The sequence below is a fragment of the Mya arenaria genome, chromosome 10 (genome assembly GCF_026914265.1).
Source record: "Mya arenaria isolate MELC-2E11 chromosome 10, ASM2691426v1".
In the NCBI taxonomy this organism is placed as follows: domain Eukaryota; kingdom Metazoa; phylum Mollusca; class Bivalvia; order Myida; family Myidae; genus Mya; species Mya arenaria.
In genome coordinates this window covers 21,922,727-21,946,712 of record NC_069131.1, presented here as the reverse complement: position 1 = coordinate 21,946,712, position 23,986 = coordinate 21,922,727, and the positions used below count along the sequence as shown (strand labels likewise).

Here is a 23,986-nt window from a genome sequence, read left to right as displayed (position 1 = left end):
TCCTCAAACTTGACATTTAGGTTTGTGGTTAACAGTTGATGACCCCTATTGATTTTGAGGTCATAGAGTCAAAGGTCATGGTCATTACTCATATTCATCATTAATATTTTGTCATATATACTTATTCCCTGCTGCTAAGAGGATACACTTTATCTGCAAATATCAGTCATCATCGGAACATTATTAAAAACTATACATACTGCCATCACACTTTGAATGGTAATAATCTTAAAACTGCCTAAAGGGCATCCTGTGTCAATTACAAATCAGCTTTCATTTCAGTCCATGTATATTTCATTCAATTGTCCAAATAATCCTGACATCATGGCGCTCAGGTGGGGGGGGGGGTAGCATGACGTCTTTTGTAATATTAGAAATTCAATTTACAGTAACCTATTCGTAGGTAATGACGGGCACTTATCGGTCATAAGTTGAGGCCATTCAAATATATTTAGCTCTACTATTAAGAGGTATTATGAAACTTTACAACTCGCAACGACGTCGGTGCCAGGTTCAACTTTTAGGGCAACATGGCATTTTCATTTAAACTCCAATACCCTTCATTCAATTCACTTAATATGTAACAGTTGTTCAGGACCATTACACCATGGGGTAACGTAACTCCATAGATATCTTAATACAAATTATGGCCCCTGATTGACTTAGTTTTAGGGCACATTGTGTCGGGTTAAAGTTTTAGGTCAACATGACATTTTCATTTAAACTCAATACCCTTCATTCATTTCACTTATTATGTAACAGTTGTTCAGGACCTTTACACAATGGGGTTACATAGCTCCATAGTTTCCTAAATACAAATTATGACCCCTGATTGACTTAGTTTTAGGGCACATTGTGTCAGGTTAAAGTTTTAGGTCAACATGACATTTTCATTTAAACTCAATACCCTTCATTCATTTCACTTAATATGTAACAGTTGTTCAGGACCATTACACAATGGGGTTACGTAACTCCATAGTTTCCTAAATACAAATTATGACCCCTGATTGACTAAGTTTTAGGGCATATTATGTCAGGTTAAAGTTTTAGGTCAACATGACATTTTCATTTAAACTCAATACCCTTCATTCATTTCACTTAATATGTAACAGTTGTTCAGGACCATTACACAATGGGGTTACGTAACTCCATAAATATCTAAATACAAATTATGGCCTCCGATTGACTTAGTTTTAGGGCATAATATGTCAGGTTAAAGTTTTAGGTCAACATGACAGTTTCATTTAAACCCAATACTCTTCATTCATTTCACTTAATATGTAACAGTTGTTCAGGACCATTACACAATGGGGTTACGTAACTCCATGTTTCCTAAATACAAATTATGACCCCTGATTGACTTAGTTTTAGGGCACATTGTGTCAGGTTAATGTTTTAGGTCAACATGACATTTTCATTTAAACCCAATACCCTTCATTCATTTCACTTAATATGTAACAGTTGTTCAGGACCATTACACAATGGGGTTACGTAACTCCATAGTTTCCTAAATTCAAATTATGACCCCTGATTGACTTAGTTTTAGGGCATATTGTGTCAGGTTAAAGTTTTAGGGCAAGTTGGTATTTGTATAACTACCTTCTATACCCTTACTTGCGATATAACATTAACCTGACACAATGTGCCCTATAACTAAGTTCCTTAGTCAATCAGGGGCCATAATTTGTGTTTAGGAAAATATGGAGTTAAGTAACCCATTGTGTACTGCCCTGAGCAATTGCGTGAAATGTTAAGTGTAGTGAATAAAGGGTTAAAGAGTTATATGTAAAAATGCTAACTTGCTATAACACCTTTATCGGACGCTGATACCGGGGCGAGTAATAAAGTCATCGTATTCTTCGAATAGTTGAGCTAAAAATACACGAAAACTGGTTCAAACAATAGCGATGTTTATGAAACTAGTGCATTTAAATGATTACACCTAAACTTATTATTAAATATTCGTACAGGGAGAATTGATATCGACATGATAGTACAAAATTTCCATATATTTTTATTGTTTGTCAAATCTTTGAAATATGATCAAACCAAAGATGCAACTTTTTGATGGAATATAAGACTAATTTTCATAGAGTGAGCATTGTTCGTTAGAGCACGCTCACTCTAATTCAACCAATCAGCATTCACTGTTTCATTGCTCCATTTCTCATGTACACGTTGTACCAATAAATGTATAAACAACCCTCCAAAATGATCACTTAATAATCATGTCTAGATTTTTATTTTCAGCATTAAACAAATTAATGTTGCAATCAATTTTCATTTCACAAGTTTGATTATCGTTTGATTACCGCGCGGCAGTCAATCCACAGCACAATCATCATTATCGATTATCGAGTTAACACAACATCACAGGTGCAATATTTAACGACGCACCGGCTGTTAAACCAAAGTGACACGCGATTCACGAATTCCTAATACACAAAAATATCTTGACATGTTTGGACAAATATACGTCCGGTTTTGTGAAGTAAAATTACGTTGATAACGAACAAATGTTCTCGATTTTTTGTCCGGTATCCTGAATTCCGAGGTTCCGGTTTTGTAGGGATTATTACATTGAAAATAGAAGGGGGAAATCGGGACAGGATTCCGGTTTTGTGGAGATCCAGTTTAGTAAGTTTCCACTGTATATAACTCCTAAAACACGATTTCCTCGAGGCAAAATGGGTCAATTTTGATGAACAGTAAAGCATGAAGCTGTATTCATAGGCCAAGAAGAATAATCTGTATTTTTTTCAGGCAATTATTTTTAAAACTTCTTTCATGGTCTAATAATAATCATTGAATATATTTTAAAAGCATGGTAACGAACGAACTTTATAAAAACTGGAATCACTATTTCATACTTGAACAATAACTAAAATGGGATGTAAATAAACAAATTCAGTGGTATTTTAAAATATTCTAAAAATTAGTTGTTACCTCGTTTGTTACATAAAAGGTTCAATGCTATATACTATTATCATGCTTTACATTATAGTTTATTCATGTCACATTTCTCAATTGTACTGATTTATTTATATGCTGATAATAAAAAATTTAGACAGTTATCAAGTTTTATGGTTTGATCGTTCATATGTTGGTATCTATTTCGTCTCAATGAAACATTAATACTGTAAACAACGGCTAATAAGATAACGAACAATGAAAAACGATCCAATGCCAGTTGAACATTGATTATATTGATCGTGGTGAATTCCGTCTAAAAGTGCAATATTATGACACACGTATAGTTATCAAAACCCTTACTAGAGTCGTTCACGACAAAACTACTATATTAGAGTACGAACTGCACCTATAGTAGTTTTGCCCCACCAGGTAAGGGCCGGGGCATGGTGTGTTTAGCTTGAACTCATAGGATATTTAGACAACCTGATGATTGCGTAAAATCCTCTTGGCATAGAGAAAGTCCAAGGGTAGCCTTCTCAACCCCGACTGTGGTGTATCATCATATGCATAAATATCAGGTCAACTTTATCCCCGAAAGACCCCCCTCCCGCTGCACCAACTACTGTGCCATATTTACGAAAAACACTGACTTGTGCATTAGGCTGTTCTCATTTTAGATATTTTTTACTGATCTCTGTTAGTATACACTCTTGTTGGTAACTAGTTCAATGGTGATAATTAAACATCAAAACAACAATTAATAATACTGAAAAAAGCATTACATCTTTTCCCACATTAATTCTTTACCCATAGAAAATTCTTGATTGAGCCGAACCAAAATACGCATTGTTTGCGGGTTACAAAATGAAATGGTATTTGGATTTTATGAGTCTTTAGATTGAAGACAAGAACCCACCTTGCTTAAGTTAACAGTCCCACTTAATCAAAGAATTAAAGAGAATTGAGTTTTTCCTGACTTTTGAGGGTTTTTAAATTTTGGTACGTATTTAAGATAAGTGATCCAATGTGGAAAAAATTTGATGTAACCGCATGACCAGTCCTGTACCAATGGCTTTGCGTCATTCATGATTGATCGCAGTTGTTAATCAAAATAGCCCCTTAATGACACATTTATAATGAAAAAATGACGTTTATATCCAAATACATGTCATGTTTTTAACACGAAAAATCCCTCCTATAGAAATTAAATTATGCATGGTATGTCTTACAGTTGTAACATATATAATTTATGATCTGGCCTTTAAAGTAAATATCGGTAAGCCGTATTGGTATGATATAAAAATATTCGGTGAAACCATGGGGTTAGTTATAGCTTAGAATGTCAAAGTTGGCCAAGCCAATTAACGCAGTCGGGGCGGTGAAACACCTTTGGTATGTATTTTTTTAAACAAAAAAACAATACCTTAATGAACAAAAATCTGATACACAAAAACATTTAAACAAAATCATATATCAGGAATGAACGAATAACAAAGTATGTTTCGTCTTATTTTACAGGATGTGCAGATATACTGTGTTCATCATACTAATTAGAGTTACTTTTATGCTGGTGATTGATTAAATACAAACTAAGATGAATTATGATCCTGGTTGATAAAACCATCTTCACATGTACTGAATGCAATAACGTTCATTAAATATTTCGGATGGACTACTTCCTACGGCCCATTTTCACGTAAGTAGTTCTGTTGCTACACAGGTGGTGTGTATTAATATATTCATGTTCAATATGTCGTGTCAGGCGACTAGTCGCGTTTCTGAAATACCGTTCTTTAAAGACTAAAAATCAATACGGGAGTTTTTTTACGTCCAGGCGCGTAGGAAGGAAATTGACATTAGGGCCGCTGAAGGGGTGGGCTTCGGAGGGGTGGCCCCTACGGTGTTTTTTCTTAATTTTAAGCATTGAAAGACTCGATTTCCATTGAGTTCAGGATTTATTTTCATGTTTTTATCTTAACCTTTTTCGGTTAAAATAGTTGATAAATATACAACTATTATCGTTTAGGCCACACCAAATTGATAACTCGTTCATCGGATATTTGTTTTGCATTTAGCAAAAAAGAGGAGCAAGCGAAGAGCGAACAAAAATATAAAGTCATTTAACTCTTGCTCACAGTTTATTCACCTATTAACTAAACACTGGTATTGTAAACAGTACAAGGATAACTTTCAGTGAAAGAATGATAACACTAAAAGATAATTCTATACAAATATTAGTTTTGAGATCAAACAAATGCTATTTGAGATCAAGCAAATGTATTTCTTAAAAATATTTAAAATGAGAGAACTTAAAATATTTTCAAAATACCCTATGCATGGCTAAGTTAAAGCCTGGACACAAGCGCCAATGGTCACAACCACCTGCCTGCCCAGTGGCATATCCAAATCTATTAACTAGGTTTTCCACTTTTCCTTAGGAAAACTTGGTTAAAAAAAATATCCATTAAAATACATTGTCATATCTCATGCCATGGAAATGACTAGACAAGGTGACTTGAAAAATATCTCTAAAATAAATATAGGCATTTGCAATCAAATATAAACTACAGCTATCACTCTTGCAATGACTACACGATTGGCCTTGGTAGCCATCTTAGTTCTGGAAGAGAATTTACAAAAATCCTACACCGTATTGTGAACCATTTCAGCACCAAATATGTCACAGAAAATTCCAGCCAGCGCCAGATTGATTTTAGGCTTTCTCGGAATTTAACACCTTTCTTTTTTAAACTTGCAGATTTTCCTTATTTTTTTTAGATATCTTGTTCAAATTTAGACAAGTAGATAGATAGATATAGATATATATAATTTTATTATGATATATGGCCTCCGGCCCAATCATTTACATATACATATATATATACAAATCAATACAACAGGTATGATAGGTCATGAAAATTATGCAATTCAATATTCATTATTCATAACGTAATATAGATATTATAGATTGGTTCTATTTTACAAGCATATCAGTGTAAGTACATAGACATATTTAACAATGTGCATCATTTCTTATAATTTAACACATATGAAGGTAATATTGATATACTATGCGTAAAATGGCAAGACGTTTTATCAATCTCACATGCTGATATAACATTCAATTCATGATTAATACACTATGCACAATGACATAAATATATGCCTATACATAATAATCATGGAAATAATTATTTCGTAGTTTAAAAGCATAGTATACAAACATAGCAGTATTTCTTATAATTAGCTCATTTCTACTTGACATCAAATTATAAAATCTTTGCAATGTTGGAAACTCATGATACATGCCAGATATGTATTTAACACGTAATTTAGAATAAAGGGGGCACCCAAGAAGGAAATGAAATTCATCCTCGACAATACATTCACAATATGGACAATATCTTTAGTCTCTATTTATTTCATAATGCCTCCCCTTTTCAATCATAAGATTGTGACAAGAACTTCTAAATCTTGCATAGCAGATTCTGACCTCTACAATATCAATAACATGTACATATAATGCAACTTCAAAGCTATCTTTGTAATTTGCAAAATGAAATAACTTGCTATTCGAGAATATTCTTTCTCTCCAAGTTTGCACATATTGGTCTTTTAGCCTTTGAACATATAGTTTAAATTCAGGATTCTAATCCAATATTTCAAACATCTTTTGGCAGACATAATAAACATAGGAAATCTCCCAAGATCAGCTAATATAGCATCATTGCAAGCACTGGGTGGGACTTTTAAATATCGTTTACAAGCAGTAACATGTGCAGATTCAATACATTGCATATGTTTTAGTCCCCACAGCTCTGATCCATATAATAGAATAGGTCTTATTTTAGTATCAAATATTTTATAGTACATCGAGTAAGGCACATAACACAAATTCTGCAGAGAAACATAGATATGATTTAGTACACGTCTTGCCTTAAGGGCAACAGATTCTGACATTTTATACAATGACAATCTACTTGTAAAATAAACACCAACATACGTAAAACCATTTACAACTTCTATACATCTGCTGCTGTACACCCATTTCTCACTTCTGGCGATTCTACCACCATTTTTAAAAGCAACAACTTTTGATTTATCAATATTAACAGTAAGCTTCATTTCTAGACAATATGTATGCAGTAAATTAATTTGCTTTTGTAACCCACTTATCGTATCCGACAGTAGAGCTATGTCATCAGCAAACATCAATAAGAATATATCTGTATAATCCGAAAAAGGTTGAATACCTTTGACATCATTATTAGACATAAAAACAGATAACTCATTTATGAACATACAGAATAAAACAGGACTAAGACTGCAACCCTGACGTAGACCAACAGGGCATGTGAATACATCTGAACATCCTTCATCCGTTTTAACATAAGCTTTAACAGAAGAATATATAGCATTAATAGCATTGTACAAATTTCCCTTTACACAATTCTGGCTAATAACATCATACAATTTTTGTCTAATAACTGAATCAAATGCCTTTTGAAAATCAATAAAGGCGACATACAAAGGTTTCTTTCGGACATATAGTTGTTTACTTATTAAAGATAACATAGTAAATGCATTGTCAATTGTACTATAATTGGTTCTAAACCCTGCTTGTGACTCACATAATTTACTGTACATATCAACATAAAATGTCAGACGTGCAGTTAAAATTGATATATATATTTTACTCAACACATCAATGAGTGCAATACCTCGAAAGTTATTAGTATTGTACTTATCTCACTTTTTATAAACAGGAATAATAATTGTTTTTGTCCATGCTGTTGGGAATGTACCCGTAGTGAATATTCTATTAAAAAGATTAACAATAAATGAAAGCAGCGGTTTAATACCATATATTAAATGTCTTGGCTTCAAATTTCCACCAACTGCCTTATCAGCCTTAAGATGTTTCGCACTTTCTATTATTTCAATGTCAGTAATAGGGGAATTAAAAATATAGTCTGTAATATCGTCAACACTGTCATCTGGTTAGCGTTCTCCCATCGGTTCTGCGTTGCCGCTCGAGTCGGTAGAAGAAAATAACTGTGAGAAATGTTCATACCATGTATCAAAGGAAATATTAGAACTGTCAACATAGCAATTGTTAGATAATTTCTTAATTTCACCCCAAAACAATTTAGAGTTATTAATATTCTGCTGCAATTTCTTGGTGTAATTCCTCTCATACTGATATCGTTTTCGCCTACATAGTAGCTTATAAGCTTTTTTCTTATCCTTATCTTAGCTATCCTCACACTTTGAATGGTCATAATCTTTAAACTGCCTTAAAGTCATCCAATGGCAATGACCAATCAGCTGTCATTTCAGTCCATGCGTATTTCGATTGTTCAAATAATCCTGACAACATGGCGCTCAGGGGGTGGTGGGGATTAATGTTTGACAAACATCTCTTGTTATAAAATGTTTATATTTTTATTGGAAATATTACCAAACATTTGCGAATATTGCATGTTTTAAAAATGTTTATTATTATTGTTTAGATTATTCTGGGAATATTACAAACATGCTGAAAAACCTGCTGTTAATTTCAATACTATGCAATGAAGATTTTGGTAATATTCCCAGAATAATTCATGTCCTACAGCAGCTCACGTGGAGCTTTTTCTTTTGGATTATTTTATTTCAATTCATCTTTTGATATGCCCAAAAATGTTTTGGTAATGTTACCAAATATTTCAAGATAATATAATTGTATTCAGGATGAATTTGAGAACGATAACGGAACATGTTCGTAATTCATTTTGGGAATATTACCAAATATTTGTGACTATTCCTAGTTTAAGAATGATATAGAAAATCTCTCGGCATAATATGGATTATTTTGGGAATGTTCTCAAAAATGTTGAAAAGCCCCAGTTTTCAATACTATACTATGAACTGTTTGGTCCTACAGAAACTATTTGTGGAGTTTTCAAAGGCTTTTTGTTGAGTTAGTCTATTTCAGTTCATCTGGTAATATTCTCAAATAATTTTGGTAATGTTACCAAATATCACGATCAAATTGGTAATATTCCCAGAAAACCTGGACATTTTATTCAGAATCCTAGCAGAAAATGTTCATCATTTATTTTGGGAATATTACCAAATATTTGTGACTTTTCATAGTTGAAGAATATTTTAGAAAATCTCCCGGCATAATATCGATAGTTTTGGGAATGTTCCCAAAAATGTTAAAACCCCCACTATAACTTTAAATACTATACTTTGAAATGTTTGGTAATATTCCCGAAAGGTTTTGGTAATGTTACCAGAAATTTCAAGATTAACATTGGTAATATTCCCAGAAAACCTGGGCATTATTTCCAAGACGAATTTTAAAATGTTAGCCGAAAATGTTCATAATTCAGAAAAATTACCAAATATTTGTGACAACCCCTAGTTTTTATTAATTTTTAGAAAACCTCTCAACATACTATGAATACTTTTGGGAATATTACCAGAAATGTTGAAAACCACATCATAACTCTTCAATACTATATTACAAAGTGTTTGGAAATATTTTCAAAATGTTTTGGTAATGTTACCAAATTTTCATATTTTGGGAATATTACCAAATATTTGTGACTTTTCATAGTTGAAGAATATTTTAGAAAATCTCTCGGCATAGTATTGATTATTCTGGGAATGTTCCCACAAATGTTGAAACCCCCACCACAACTTTCAATACTATACTACAAAGTGTTTGGAAATATTTTCAAAATGTTTTGGTAATGTTACCAAATTTTCAAGATCAAATTGGTAATATTCCCAGAAAACCTGGACATTATATTCAGATTCCTAGCAGAAAATGTTCATCATTTTTTTGGGGGAATATTACCAAATATTTGTGACTTTTCATAGTTGAAGAATATTTTAGAAAATCTCTCGGCATAGTATCGATTATTTTGGGAATGTTCCCACAAATGTTAAAACCCCCACCACAACTTTCAATACTATTCTACAAAGTGTTTGGAAATATTTTCAAAATGTTTTGGTAATGTTACCAAATTTTCAAGATCAAATTGGTAATATTCCCAGAAAACCTGGACATTAAATTCAGAATCCTAGCAGAAAATGTTCATCTTTTTTTTGGGGGGAATATTACCAAATATTTTTCATAGTTGACTTTTCCTAGTTGAAGAATATTTTAGAAAATCTCTCGGCATAGTATCGATTATTTTGGGAATGTTCCCACAAATGTTAAAACCCCCACCACAACTTTCAATACTATACTACAAAGTGTTTGGAAATATTTTCAAAATGTTTTGGTAATGTTACCAAATTTTCAAGATCAAATTAGTAATATTCCCAGAAAACCTGGACATTAAATTCAGAATCCTAGCAGAAAATGTTCATCATTTTTTTTGGGAATATTACCAAATATTTGTGACTTTTCATAGTTGAAGAATATTTTAGAAAATCTCTCGGCATAGTATCGATTATTTTGGGAATGTTCCCACAAATGTTGAAACCCCCACCACAACTTTCAATACTATACTACAAAGTGTTTGGAAATATTTTCAAAATGTTTTGGTAATGTTACCAAATTTTCAAGATCATATTGGTAATATTCCCAGAAAACCTGGCATACTATGGATACTTTTGGGAATATTACCAGAAATGTTGAAAACCACACTATAACTCTTCAATACTATACTATGAAGTGTTTGGTAATATTCCCAAAGATATTTCTAATCCTACAGAAATGCTTTGAGGACATTACAAAGGGTTTCTGTTGAATAAAAATGTTACCATGCTGAAAAGGGAAAGTTGCGTTTTCCCTTTTCATTTTGCGGTTTGTTTAAATGTATATTTTTGAAGGCAACAAAAATACAAAAAATGCATCATATTTGCTAACAACAAAGAAGTTAAAATACACACGTGAAATTTTTACCTGGACAGGTGTAGTAATTATAGATGATCGATTGGAAACTGTCTTTTCAAGGTAACGGTCATCCGTATTCCCGTCAAACATGTCCGAACCAAATTCAAACTTTGGATAATCACTGTCATTCACGATGAAATTCAGCACTTTTTGCCCAGTATATATGCGTTTACTTTAAGCGGAAGCCAAATTAAAACAAACACATTTGTCCAACATTTAATCAAACTTTAAATGGTGGTAGAATTGTCATTTGTTCACGTAATTTTCAAGAATCAGGAAATGAAATAAATGTTTTCATGTTGCCAATTTAGTCTCAATCATCTAGACGCTTGTATCCGGGTCTATATCGTTCATTAACTCTAATAAGAGCGGCTGCATGATTGAGACTAGCCGGTGCTTTGATAATTGTTACGATCTAAAACACGGTTATAAGGGCTACATTCTACTAAACGAATTAGCGCACGTAAAAATAATTATTTGATTTTTTTTGCTTTTCTGAAGAAATAGGTGCGGGAAATCCGATGAACAAGTTATTAATTTGGTGTGGCCTTGGTAGCATTTATTCTTATTTGCGCAGTCTCACAATGTATGTTAAATAACAAATTAGCGCAGTTTACCTCCTAATAACGAAGCCACGAATGACTTTGGGACCATTGCGAGTTAAATGCCATGTGTTCAGTTTTTTTAGTGCCAAAAGATCTCTTTGGAAATATAAAACTTTTAGGCTGATTTGGAACGTCCATTTTAAAGTCAAACTTTAATGTGACGAGTTTGAAATAATACATATTGCTGGCTATTTAATGACAGTTCTATTTTAACGAGTAATTATATATATACTCTTAATTTCTACTTTTCAGTGCGTATACATAAGTTATTGACATGTTAAACGCAAAGAATAAATAATGAAATATAAATATGTGAACAAACAAAAAAAGTATGGTGTATGATAAAACATATAAACACAATAGCAAGAAATAAGTTTCTGTAACAGAAATTTCTTTATGAGTTACAAACCCCTAATTCACCCATCGTCAAAGCTTATTGAAAATCGAAAAATAAACCATAAACCAGGTTGGGATGTTTTAGATGCAACTCTTTGTGATTACTTAATGTTTTATAGAGAACATTATAATAAGGACTAATACATTTTATAATCGGTTGTACATGTTGACCGTGTCATAAATGAATTTGAGCGTCTTATTGAACTACAGTTTTTGAAAGATAAAAAACGATACAAATAATTATTGTCTTATTGCCTCTTCTTCCACTAACACATCTTTAATAATCCGCCGACTGTTTTCACGCCATTCACACGCCAATTAGCTAGATGGTCACAGGTTTAATTATGACCTGGTGACCGGTTTATTCAATATCGTGTCAGACTGGTATTGATATATATGCGCGTAGCTTTATTTAAAATACGATTATTAAGAAAATCGCTATCAAATATTTGCGACCCCATTGCCGATACTAGCCAGAATATTGGGACCGCGGCCGCTGCGACCCCAGCACCCGCTGCGACCCCAGCACCTACGCGCCTGACGTCGGCATACACAATTTCATCACGACCAAAATTAAAGGGTGTAACTTTTAAGTTAACCTCACACAAACTCTTTACCTTAAAACATGAAGATAAACTCAAGGCGTTTTTGCATACCTAAACTTATCAATCTTTCGCCAAATTGACATAGACAATGCGTTCATTTCGCCAGAAAAGCGCGTGTGACGTTGTTTACTGACGTCTGGCAGCGTAGTAATTTTAGACCTCTATTTAAAACCAGTTATCGTTTGGATTTAGTTTTGATTTAAGTTTGTTTACGTTAAGAGTTTCTGGTTATGACTTTTCCGACTTGTTTGTTCATTACGTGAGGCCATTCCATAGTTCAAAAGTGGGTGGGGAAGGCAAAAATTGAAAACGTTTCAAACTTATTTTCAGTTTTTAGGAACAGTCTTTTACGGAGAATAACAACCAGCCCATGATTTTAGGTCATGTTGAGTTAAAAGTTTATAAAAGATTTCATATTTTGGACCAAAAAGCATTTGCATTCTGCCAATCAATGATATAAGACTGCTGACAAAAAATCAGATCGTAGATTTTCATATTTCCGTGCGAAAATTCATGTTTTATGGCTTGAACCGTTACTAACAGTTTAAGAAAAATGCATAAAACATCAATTTTTGGACTAATATAAAAATCCGCGATCTAATTTTTTGTCAGCAGTCTTATATAGCCGGCTTCCATTGATTTTCGCAAACATTGGCTCGTTCCAAGACAAAAAATAAAATAAAAAAAGTTGTCAAAACTTTCAATCTGTGAGAGTGCAGTTTTAAGGATCTCTTTTCAAATAAAAATATTCAATAAGGAAAAATAGTGGATTTAATTCCTTTCGAGGTTACAAAAATTAATATCTTTCTTTAAATAGCTGCATTCACAAAGCCTCAAGACACGGTTGATTTGGAAGTAGGACATAAAGCATTCATTTTGATAAGAATTCTTATAAAATCTTACTTCGTAAAATTTGCTCAAATTCTTATTACAGCTGCGCAAGTTGTAACATATATATGTATTAAAGTTGCTATGAAGCGAACCTAAAAGTAAATAAGTTTTAAATCATCTTTTGATTTGGTCATTTAACGTCTTGGGTACCGCGGAAGGCTGTTAAACATCCCATGGAAGTAGGATCAACTATATACTTCAAGCTGCACTCCGATATGTTTCTTAAAAGCGTAACTAACGCTTTTAACAAAATAGGAATTTTCGAAATTGAATCTGAAAACCTGCGATCTGATCTTTTCGTAGCAGTCTTATATCATTAGTTTCAGGTTTCAAAGTTTTTCCTAGGTACCCAAAAATTAAAATTAGTCTGGAACAGGTGGGATTTATTATACGGGTTAAAATTACCTATTTTGAATGCATCAATGCCCCCGATTGTGAACATCACTTGACCTTAACTATTTAAACACATTCAAGCTTGTATTTCTTAGTAGTATGTATGCGCAATCTGGGGATACTGCCAATATTAAGGCTCGTTAAACGGTTCATAAATCATGACTTGTAATATGTTGGACACTTGACAAAGCAGAACAAAATAGATTTGATATATATGCATTTATTCCTTAACTATTTTATCACAAGAATTTAACCGGAAATCACGCAAGTGTTTATTTATGACGAGATCCATCCGCACGTTGCTGTGTCACGTAATCGGGTCATGATGATCAGTAAAGCGCTGGTATCACCTGGTCGTCTTATGCGGAAGCCCAAAGCGATGCGATAGTAGAGAGAAGGATGGCCGAGATGGTGACTGAAAATGGAAACCGTTCTTACATCAATGAGTCGCAACATTCATTGGTAAAGTAAGGTAAAGTTCGGTCGAGTTATAATATAGCTATGTCGCTGTGCATTGCGAAAACGTCTAAAGACGGTTTTAACGTATAATAAGCATTGTTAACAGTAAGGTTCAATTTTATAAATTAGCGCAGTGGTACTGTAGGTTTATCTCCTCTAAATTTACCCCTTTTCGGGACTAGTTCATCTATATCATATTGCTATTTTGAAGGTTTACAGTAAAATGGTTTTTGCAATTCACATGTACATTATCAATTTGTTTGTATTTTTGAAAGTATGCAGATCCACAATGTTTCGATTTTCCACCAGGAAACACGTACCAATGTTTAATAAATGGCCGATGTATAAAATAATTCTATTAAATAGTTTTTATGAATTTAGATGTCCTAGATTAGATTTTTTAAATATTCAAATGATGTCAATTTGTTTCTAGTCTACATGAACTAAAACCTATTTAATATAGTTACCTGTGGGTACAGATGCTGCACCGATTGTGAATGGATCAATGACTTCAATAACATCCCTGGTGGTCATGGAATAACTACCGTCATCCACAGACTCAACGTACCTCCTTTTTCGGGCACAATCTCCGGTGGACTGTAACATTAGATATTAAATTCTCTATAAGGCCAAATAAATCGTAAAGTAGGCGCCTAATTGAAAGAATACAATGCCACACAAGTACCGTAGACAAAATGCAATAAAATAGCTTGACCAATAAATGATTGCATTTAAGTGTTTGGTTGGATGTAAAAAACATGTTTATCGGGTAGAACGTAAGAGTATTTATACCCTAATATTGCGTAGGCGGAAGGTATAAATACGTAATAGCACAAAGGACCGCAACTTTGTTAAATTTGAGTACTTCTGTTAATGATATTGTAGTAAATTTTCAAATCTTTCATGTTCTGGAAATTTAATGATACACATGTGATCGGCTATATTTGAGACAGTGTTTCAGCTGTATTCGTTTATATTTAAGTCGGAGCACATCAACTAGTTCAAGTTATTAACAATCTTGTTAATTTGCTCTTACAGACGTAATTAGCCGTTTTGCTTGGATAAATTTTTTTGTCCGAGGCGAAGCAGAGAATAAAATTAGTGTTCCTCCAAGCGAAACGGTTTCTTACGTCTGTAAGAGGCAACTTAAAGAAAAAAATGAGCAACTATATCCGATTTGTACGGCGATAAGGGTATTGTATATATTAGTGAGCAAATAAATGAATTAATACAGATTTATAGATCAAATAAAAACATTTACCGAAAGATATACATTAGATATTATTATCATGGCCATCTTAAATACAATGTATCGGCTAATGGGATTACTCGAAATTCTCGTGCACTATCCGCTTACAACCAGAAGACACGTTCAATAGCTCTGCTGGGGATAGTCGTATAATCAAGTTTAAATACTTACCAATGCTGCACAGCTTGAGCCGCTAGGGCACACTTTGATTGCACACTCGATCAACACACTAGGCTGACTAAAGAACTTGAATGCTTTTACTGTGGCCTCGTATGTGCCGGCTGTGCTCGCCTTTAACGCCACGTTCGACATAAGTGCTCCACCAGCATTACTGGACGACGTGCATCTAATTGATAAAAACAAACATGTTCATATCATTATGCATATTTCCTTTAATAAGTAATGTCAACATATCTGCAGTTGATTAAAAACCGTCAGAAGTCAATTGTATAAAATTAAGATTACTAGTAGCTTTCAGAAGATGATTCGATTGGTAAGTAGAAATTACTGGATACATATTCACCAATAAATAAACGTTTCGGCTAGCTTGACCAATGCAGAGAAATAACTAGTTGTACTAAATTGGTTGCAACCATGGCGGGCATGGAACTAGTTCCATGGAGGAGTTTATATTATAAGAAGGGTCACACTTGGAAGTCTCACATACTATTTATTTTAGATCTGGCATTGCTGTGTTTATCATACATTCTGGCATTGCTGTGTTTATCATATATTCTGGCATTGCTGTGTTTATCATATATTCTGGCATTGCTGTGTTTATCATAGATGCACTAATATATTCTGGGATTGCTGCATTACATGACAATCGTTTTCATGGAGTCGTTTTTGACGTCAGAAAGTGTTAACTCGAAAAAGTTATAATGCATACGCACAAATTTATGGATAACTATCGACCTCTCAATGAAGTTTTCGGCCACCCTTAACCCTACCAAAGAATTAACCATTTGTATACAAGGTGGTGTAGGACATCTCGCAGCACGTCTGATGATGTGCAAGGCTTTATTCAGATACCTACCCGCTTGCGCCAAGCAAGGCAACAGAAAGAGCTGCGACTTTCGATGATCCGTCATGCGCAAAAGCATCGCAGCTGACTACACTAATTGTGTATACACCTGGAAATAAGATTATGGTTTCAATGTTTAAGCTCAACGTATGAAATACAGCAAAAACGAAGCCCGGGGACAATATAATTTGCTTATGGTAATGAAAAGCAAGTTTCAACAATAGCATTCTAAAATAACTTATATGCAGCTTTAATGAGCGTTATACGATGTTAGAAGGCATATATCGTTAAATGCATTCTTGAACTCCATAGTTGGATAAAGGTTACATTAAAACCTTTTTAGGTCTTCGAATATTTGTGAAAAACTCTTAGAAACAAGCTCATTACCAAAAGTTTAAACATTAACCCCGTTTTATGGCACAGGCTTAACGCCAATGACATAGAACACATAAACAATCACAAAGAAGAAACATGGAACAACAGCACACAACACCAAACACCGTGCATATATATTATATAAAAACTAGCTCGTGTTTTTTTTCTAAATAAGACTTGTGGGTGCAGTAGCATTTACTTGCCCCAGTTCTAGTTAAGTAGACACAGATATTTGGCCAAGGTGGAATTTCATATCTCGCCGACGGGAAATAAAAACAGTATCTGTATGGAGCTACTTTTATTTAGTTACGCACAAGTTCCAGTGAAACCACGTGTTTAAATTTAATGTCTTTATATGGTTCTATATATTTTCGACGATAGCCGTCTTTGTAATATATGAATACTAAAACATGTTTGGTGTCGACGGTTGATTCCTCTTATAATGTATAACTTACTTGGAACTACAATTACGTAGAGGAAATCATTTCCAACAGTTATACTGGAGATAGCTGTAGCGTCGTCATTTGTAGCCGTAATCCTCGATGATACAGTGTACGTAGGCGTTACTGTGTTCAGATCTGTGCTGATTCTGAGAAATACAAAACAGTTTTAAGAGTAGGTTGCTCAAATCTGTGCTGATTTTGGGGAATACAAAACAAGTTTTAGGGGAGTTTGCTCAAATCTGTGCCGATTCGGAGATATACAAAACAAGTTAAAGGGGAGTCTTCTCAAATCTGTGCTGATTTTGAAGAAAAAATTAAACTTGTCTAATATGAAAGTAAGCTCCAACAAAATAGGGGACACCTATGAAACTCTGTATATAGCTCACATACCTCGAAACAAAATATTCCGGAAATTACTTTTAAGGAATCAACGACATTTCATTTGAAGAATAGGAATTTAAGTGTCATGAACACACCAAACCCCCCTACACCCCCCCCCCCCCCTGACGACCACAAGTAGTTTTAGGTACGAGCTTGCACATAATCAATGTGAATGTAATAGAACTGGTCACGTTGATAACTTACCAAAACGAATTAAGATTAGTTATTGACAGATCTGTACGCGATAAACATTAAACTACACTACAAGGAGGGCGCATAGTAATTTCAACTGAGCAGTTAAGCTTATAGAAAATGGAAAAGTGTTCATATTGATCACTTACGATGCTGCAGCACTCGCCGTCACCGTTTTACTAACTCCAGTACTGTCAATTTCGGTGCACTGCAACGAGTAAGCCTCGGCATCGCCGGCAAAAGCTTTGACGGTGGACATGTCATAGTCCGAAAACGCAACTGTGATTTGCGCATCCTGCAAAATCGGAATTATTAATTACACATTTAGAGTAGACTTTTTGAAAACCGACATGTATGACATGAAGTTCTGCAGTATGTTGTTTTTTTTTTCTAAATATTTCTAACGGATAAAGGCATTTCCAGTTTCATTTGTTATTAATATACACGTCTGTACTTACACGTCATTTCTTAAAATTGATGCCTACCTTTCCAGCGGCAATTTTTAGGATTCCGGAGGTTGAGTCATCTATCGTTAAAACTGTATTCGAGGAGTCAATGGCAATCTTGTTGGCTTTCGATGGAAACGTTGTTATAGAAATTAGACCGGTTTCGTCACATGCTGAAGTTTTAAAATTTATCAGAATTAGTATCAAAATATATTCAGGAGTTATATACAGGCAAAAATGGTACTTGACCGGATTACAATTACCTTTTATAATACTTAAAATGGCATACTAAGGACAAATAAGCAGATTATATATGTGTACGCCACCTTTTTAAAACCGTTCAAGTTATTGCGGAGTGAGTGGATTGCATTACATTCTTTTAAATTACATATCAAAACTTCATTTAAATTACACATCTGATGTGATGTGTATTCCGAACTCAAAAATAGAAGTTAAACCAGATATTGAATATGGCCCCAAGGGTCCAGTTAAAAGCAATTTTGACGCTAAAATGTACATTAGAAACAAAGATGAAGCTGATGATACTAACACAGGATACACGCATCTGTATTTAATAAATATCGTACCACGTTGTAGTGCGACTTTCAAAGTAAATATTGTTATACCGTTAGGAGAAAACAATTGTTAATTTTACGATTCATCGGGAAAATAAATCAAGAAAAAACGTGTTTAAGCTTAGTAAGTATCAGCTGAAATAAGAGACCGATAGTTTTTGGTTAAAGTATTTAAAGTTTTAGCATTATATTTTGACAACTTAATTCTCAAAAAAACAACACCTGTAGCCAAACTTGAAACTACAATAGTTGAATCATACATTAAAATTGTACATTTACTTTAAACATTTCAGTCATAAAGTTGTTCGTATAACAATTTCATTCCTTTATTTTGTATAATTTGTACAACTATTTACAGTTATATCCTGCCAAAATCGAAATACCCACGCTGGTAAAATGCTTTAATAAGACATGAAATATCCACATCATCGCTACATAACGGCGTTTGGTTCTAATTGTATGAAGATATTTGATTCAACACTCGAAAGGTTGTGTATTATAGTCGTGTCCACGAATGGAGTAAAAAACGAAAAATCGTGTTTAAATTTCTAACCCAGTCCAAAGCTTTGCAAACATTACACAAATCGCCCTATTGATCGAGTACATCTGGAATACCACCTGAATATCGCGTACACAAACAATGCAGATTTTAGCTTCAAATAAAACAAAAAAAACTTACTGAATACGACTGCTGCGTGTATATACAGAAAACGAGTCGCCGTCAAACACACAACCAACAATAAAACGGTGGACAGGGACATCTGGAAAAACAAACATGGTAGGATGAGGTACCTTCAATGGTGCATTGTATCTAAAATGTTAAAGTCACAATTTGGAGACGTTTCGCATTAAGCACACGATAACAAAAATGACCTATTGTAGTTTTTTGCTATACATCAGCAAATTATCAATCACTGTACAATGTACAAACAATATTTTGATTAAATGGTAGGGAAATGTTGAATAAAAACAAATTCAAATTTAACATAGTGAAAAACGAGTTTTAAGTTTCGAAGCAGAGTCAGAGAAGTTAAATACATGCATTAAAATTTGAAGCTTTCATTATAGATATATAAAACCTTTCATATAAAGTTAATATAAAATTATAAAAGCTAAAATGCAAGAAATATCCACTTACCTTGTTTTCTGGAGAAAATATGTCTTCTGAAGAATGGAGTATCTGAGGGTGGTTTATATACTCGTAATTAGGGCCATTTTCCTAGAGATCCACGGAGAAAGCAAGAATTCTCAAGGCGGGAAAACGTTGTTATGTAACTGAGAACACATTTGGACTGCTGGGGCGTAGCTACTGTAAACCTAAACGATCGATTGTACTTCCAATTCTAATAGAGACTTTTGTTATATGTTTTCCAATGTGTCCGTTTTAGTTTTCATATCTGAAACAAAATGGTCCATAAGAAGTGGTCCATGCTGTGATTGAACAAAAATAACATAAGCTTATGTTTTGCTACCAACCACATCATTAGCACAATCAACATTTCAAAAATTCGGAACCAAAACGGAAATCTCCGAAGGTGCGGTTGATATATTTCCGAAATAATTAATGAACGTTATTGCATTCAGTACACGTGAAGATGGTTTTATCAACCAGGATCAAAATTCATCTTAGTTTATATTTGGTCAATCACCAGCATAAAAGTAACTCTAATTATTATGATGAACATTGTACATATGCACATCCTGTAAAATACAAGTACGACAATACTTTGTTATTCGTTCATTCCTGATATATGTTTTTGTTTCAATGTTTTTGTGTATCGGTTTTTTGTTCATTAAGCTATTGTTGTTGTTTTTTGTTTAAAAATAATTACATACATAAGGTGTTTCACCGCCCCGACTGCGTTAGTTGACTTGGCTAAATTCGGTTAAATTCGTGTGTTAACGATTAAATGCATATATATCAAATATATTGTGTTCTTCTTCGTCAAGTATCCAATATATATTCAAGCTTTAATGTTTTTTTTACAGGTTTTTAACAGTTTAAAGAAAAATGGTTCATTAATAGTATTCTCTATGTCCCCAGATTGTGCGTACACAGTTCGATAAAAGGTTACTTTACAGGATTCACAAGTTTTTTGTTGTTCAAGTGATAAATCGACAATGCCTGCACCCATGACCCTTGAACTTTACATTGGGTTGCGCTTGACCTGTTGATAACCTTCTCTTTTGATTAAGGGTCATTGGGACATTGGTCAAAGGTCAAGGTCACAGTGACCTTGAATGCAAAGAGCTTCTCTGTGTGATAACTTGACACCCATGTTCCTCAAACTTGACATTTAGGTTTGGGGTTAACAGTTGATGACCCCTATTGATTTTGAGGTCATAGAGTCAAAGGTCATGGTCATTACTCATATTCATCATTAATATTTTGTCATATATACTTATTCCCTGCTGCTAAGAGGATACCCTTTATCTGCAAATATCAGTCATCATCGGAACATTATTAAAAACTATACATACTGCCATCACACTTTGAATGGTAATAATCTTAAAACTGCCTAAAGGGCATCCTGTGTCAATTACAAATCAGCTTTCATTTCAGTCCATGTATATTTCATTCAATTGTCCAAATAATCCTGACATCATGGCGCTCAGGTGGGGGGGGGGGGGGTAGCATGACGTCTTTTGTAATATTAGAAATTCAATTTACAGTAACCTATTCGTAGGTAATGACGGGCACTTATCGGTCATAAGTTGAGGCCATTCAAATATATTTAGCTCTACTATTAAGAGGTATTATGAAACTTTACAACTCGCAACGACGTCGGTGCCAGGTTCAACTTTTAGGGCAACATGGCATTTTCATTTAAACTCCAATACCCTTCATTCAATTCACTTAATATGTAACAGTTGTTCAGGACCATTACACCATGTGGTAACGTACCTCCATAGATATCTTAATACAAATTATGGCCCCTGATTGACTTAGTTTTAGGGCACATTGTGTCGGGTTAAGGTTTTAGGTCAACATGACATTTTCATTTAAACCCAATACCCTTCATTCATTTCACTTAATATGTAACAGTTGTTCAGGACCTTTACACAATGGGGTTACATAACTCCATAGTTTCCTAAATACAAATTTTGACCCCTGATTGACTTAGTTTTAGGGCACATTGTGTCAGGTTAAAGTTTTAGGTCAACATGACATTTTCATTTAAACTCAATACCCTTCATTCATTTCACTTAATATGTAACAGTTGTTCAGGACCATTACACAATGGGGTTACGTAACTCCATAGTTTCCTAAATACAAATTATGACCCCTGATTGACTTAGTTTTAGGGCATATTATGTCAGGTTAAAGTTTTAGGTCAACATGACATTTTCATTTAAACTCAATACCCTTCATTCATTTCACTTAATATGTAACAGTTGTTCAGGACCATTACACAATGGGGTTACGTAACTCCATAAATATCTAAATACAAATTATGGCCTCCAATTGACTTAGTTTTAGGGCATAATATGTCAGGTTAAAGTTTTAGGTCAACATGACATTTTCATTTAAACTCAATACCCTTCATTCATTTCACTTAATATGTAACAGTTGTTCAGGACCATTACACAATGGGGTTACGTAACTCCATAGTTTCCTAAATACAAATTATGACCCCTGATTGTCTTAGTTTTAGGGCATATTGTGTCAGGTAAAAGTTTTAGGGCAAGTTGGTATTTGTATAACTACCTTCTATACCCTTACTTGCGATATAACATTAACCTGACACAATGTGCCCTATAACTAAGTTCCTTAGTCAATTAGGGGCCATAATTTTTGGGGTCATCAGGCTTAAGACCATTGTCAGAGTGACCTTGTATGATAAACGGTTGTCTGGGAGATAACTCAACAATGCCTGTACCCATGGCCTTAAACTTGACTTGGAGGTTGAGTCTGAGCAATAGATGACCCCTATTGATTTTATGGGTCATCGGGCCAAAGGTCAAGGTCACAGTGACCTTGAGTGCATAAATGTTGTTCAAGTGATAAATCGACAATGCCTGCACCCATGACCCTTAAACTTTACATGGGGTTGCGCTTGACCTGTTGATAACCTTCTCTTTTGATTAAGGGTCATTGGGACATTGGGTCAAAGGTCAAGGTCACAGTGACCTTGAATGCAAATAGCTTCTCTGTGTGATAACTTGACACCCATGTTCCTCAAACTTGACATTTAGGTTTGGGGTTAACAGTTGATGACCCCTATTGATTTTGAGGTCATAGAGTCAAAGGTCATGGTCATTACTCATATTCATCATTAATATTTTGTCATATATACTTATTTCCTGCTGCTAAGAGGATACACTTTATCTGCAAATATCAGTCATCATCGGAACATTATTAAAAACTATACATACTGCCATCACACTTTGAATGGTAATAATCTTAAAACTGCCTAAAGGGCATCCTGTGTCAATTACAAATCAGCTTTCATTTCAGTCCATGTATATGTCATTCAATTGTCCAAATAATCCTGACATCATGGCGCTCAGGTGGGGGGGGGGTAGCATGACGTCTTTTGTAATATTAGAAATTCAATTTACAGTAACCTATTCGTAGGTAATGACGGGCACTTATCGGTCATAAGTTGAGGCCATTCAAATATATTTAGCTCTACTATTAAGAGGTATTATGAAACTTTACAACTCGCAACGACGTCGGTGCCAGGTTCAACTTTTAGGGCAACATGGCATTTTCATTTAAACTCCAATACCCTTCATTCAATTCACTTAATATGTAACAGTTGTTCAGGACCATTACACCATGGGGTAACGTAACTCCATAGATATCTTAATACAAATTATGGCCCCTGATTGACTTAGTTTTAGGGCACATTGTGTCGGGTTAAAGTTTTAGGTCAACATGACATTTTCATTTAAACCCAATACCCTTCATTCATTTCACTTAATATGTAACAGTTGTTCAGGACCTTTACACAATGGGGTAACATAACTCCATAGTTTCCTAAATACAAATTTTGACCCCTGATTGACTTAGTTTTAGGGCACATTGTGTCAGGTTAAAGTTTTAGGTCAACATGACATTTTCATTTAAACTCAATACCCTTCATTCATTTCACTTAATATGTAACAGTTGTTCAGGACCATTACACAATGGGGTTA

The 23,986-nt window shown here is 34.0% G+C and overlaps 1 protein-coding gene across 1 annotated transcript; it reads right to left on the bottom strand.

Moving 5' to 3' along the window:
- Window positions 1–13,932: 13,932 nt before the first annotated feature.
- On the bottom strand, window positions 13,933–21,755 carry LOC128204454 (uncharacterized). The gene is made up of 10 exons (XM_052905868.1): window positions 21,750–21,755; window positions 19,983–20,063; window positions 19,524–19,605; window positions 18,309–18,442; window positions 17,973–18,118; window positions 17,263–17,396; window positions 16,445–16,541; window positions 15,580–15,754; window positions 14,627–14,756; window positions 13,933–14,115 (listed from the first exon to the last, which is right to left on the bottom strand). The coding sequence occupies exons 1-10, from the start codon at window positions 21,753–21,755 to the stop codon at window positions 14,060–14,062; spliced, it is 1,041 nt and encodes a 346-aa protein (XP_052761828.1). The 3' UTR covers window positions 13,933–14,059.
- Window positions 21,756–23,986: the final 2,231 nt, after the last annotated feature.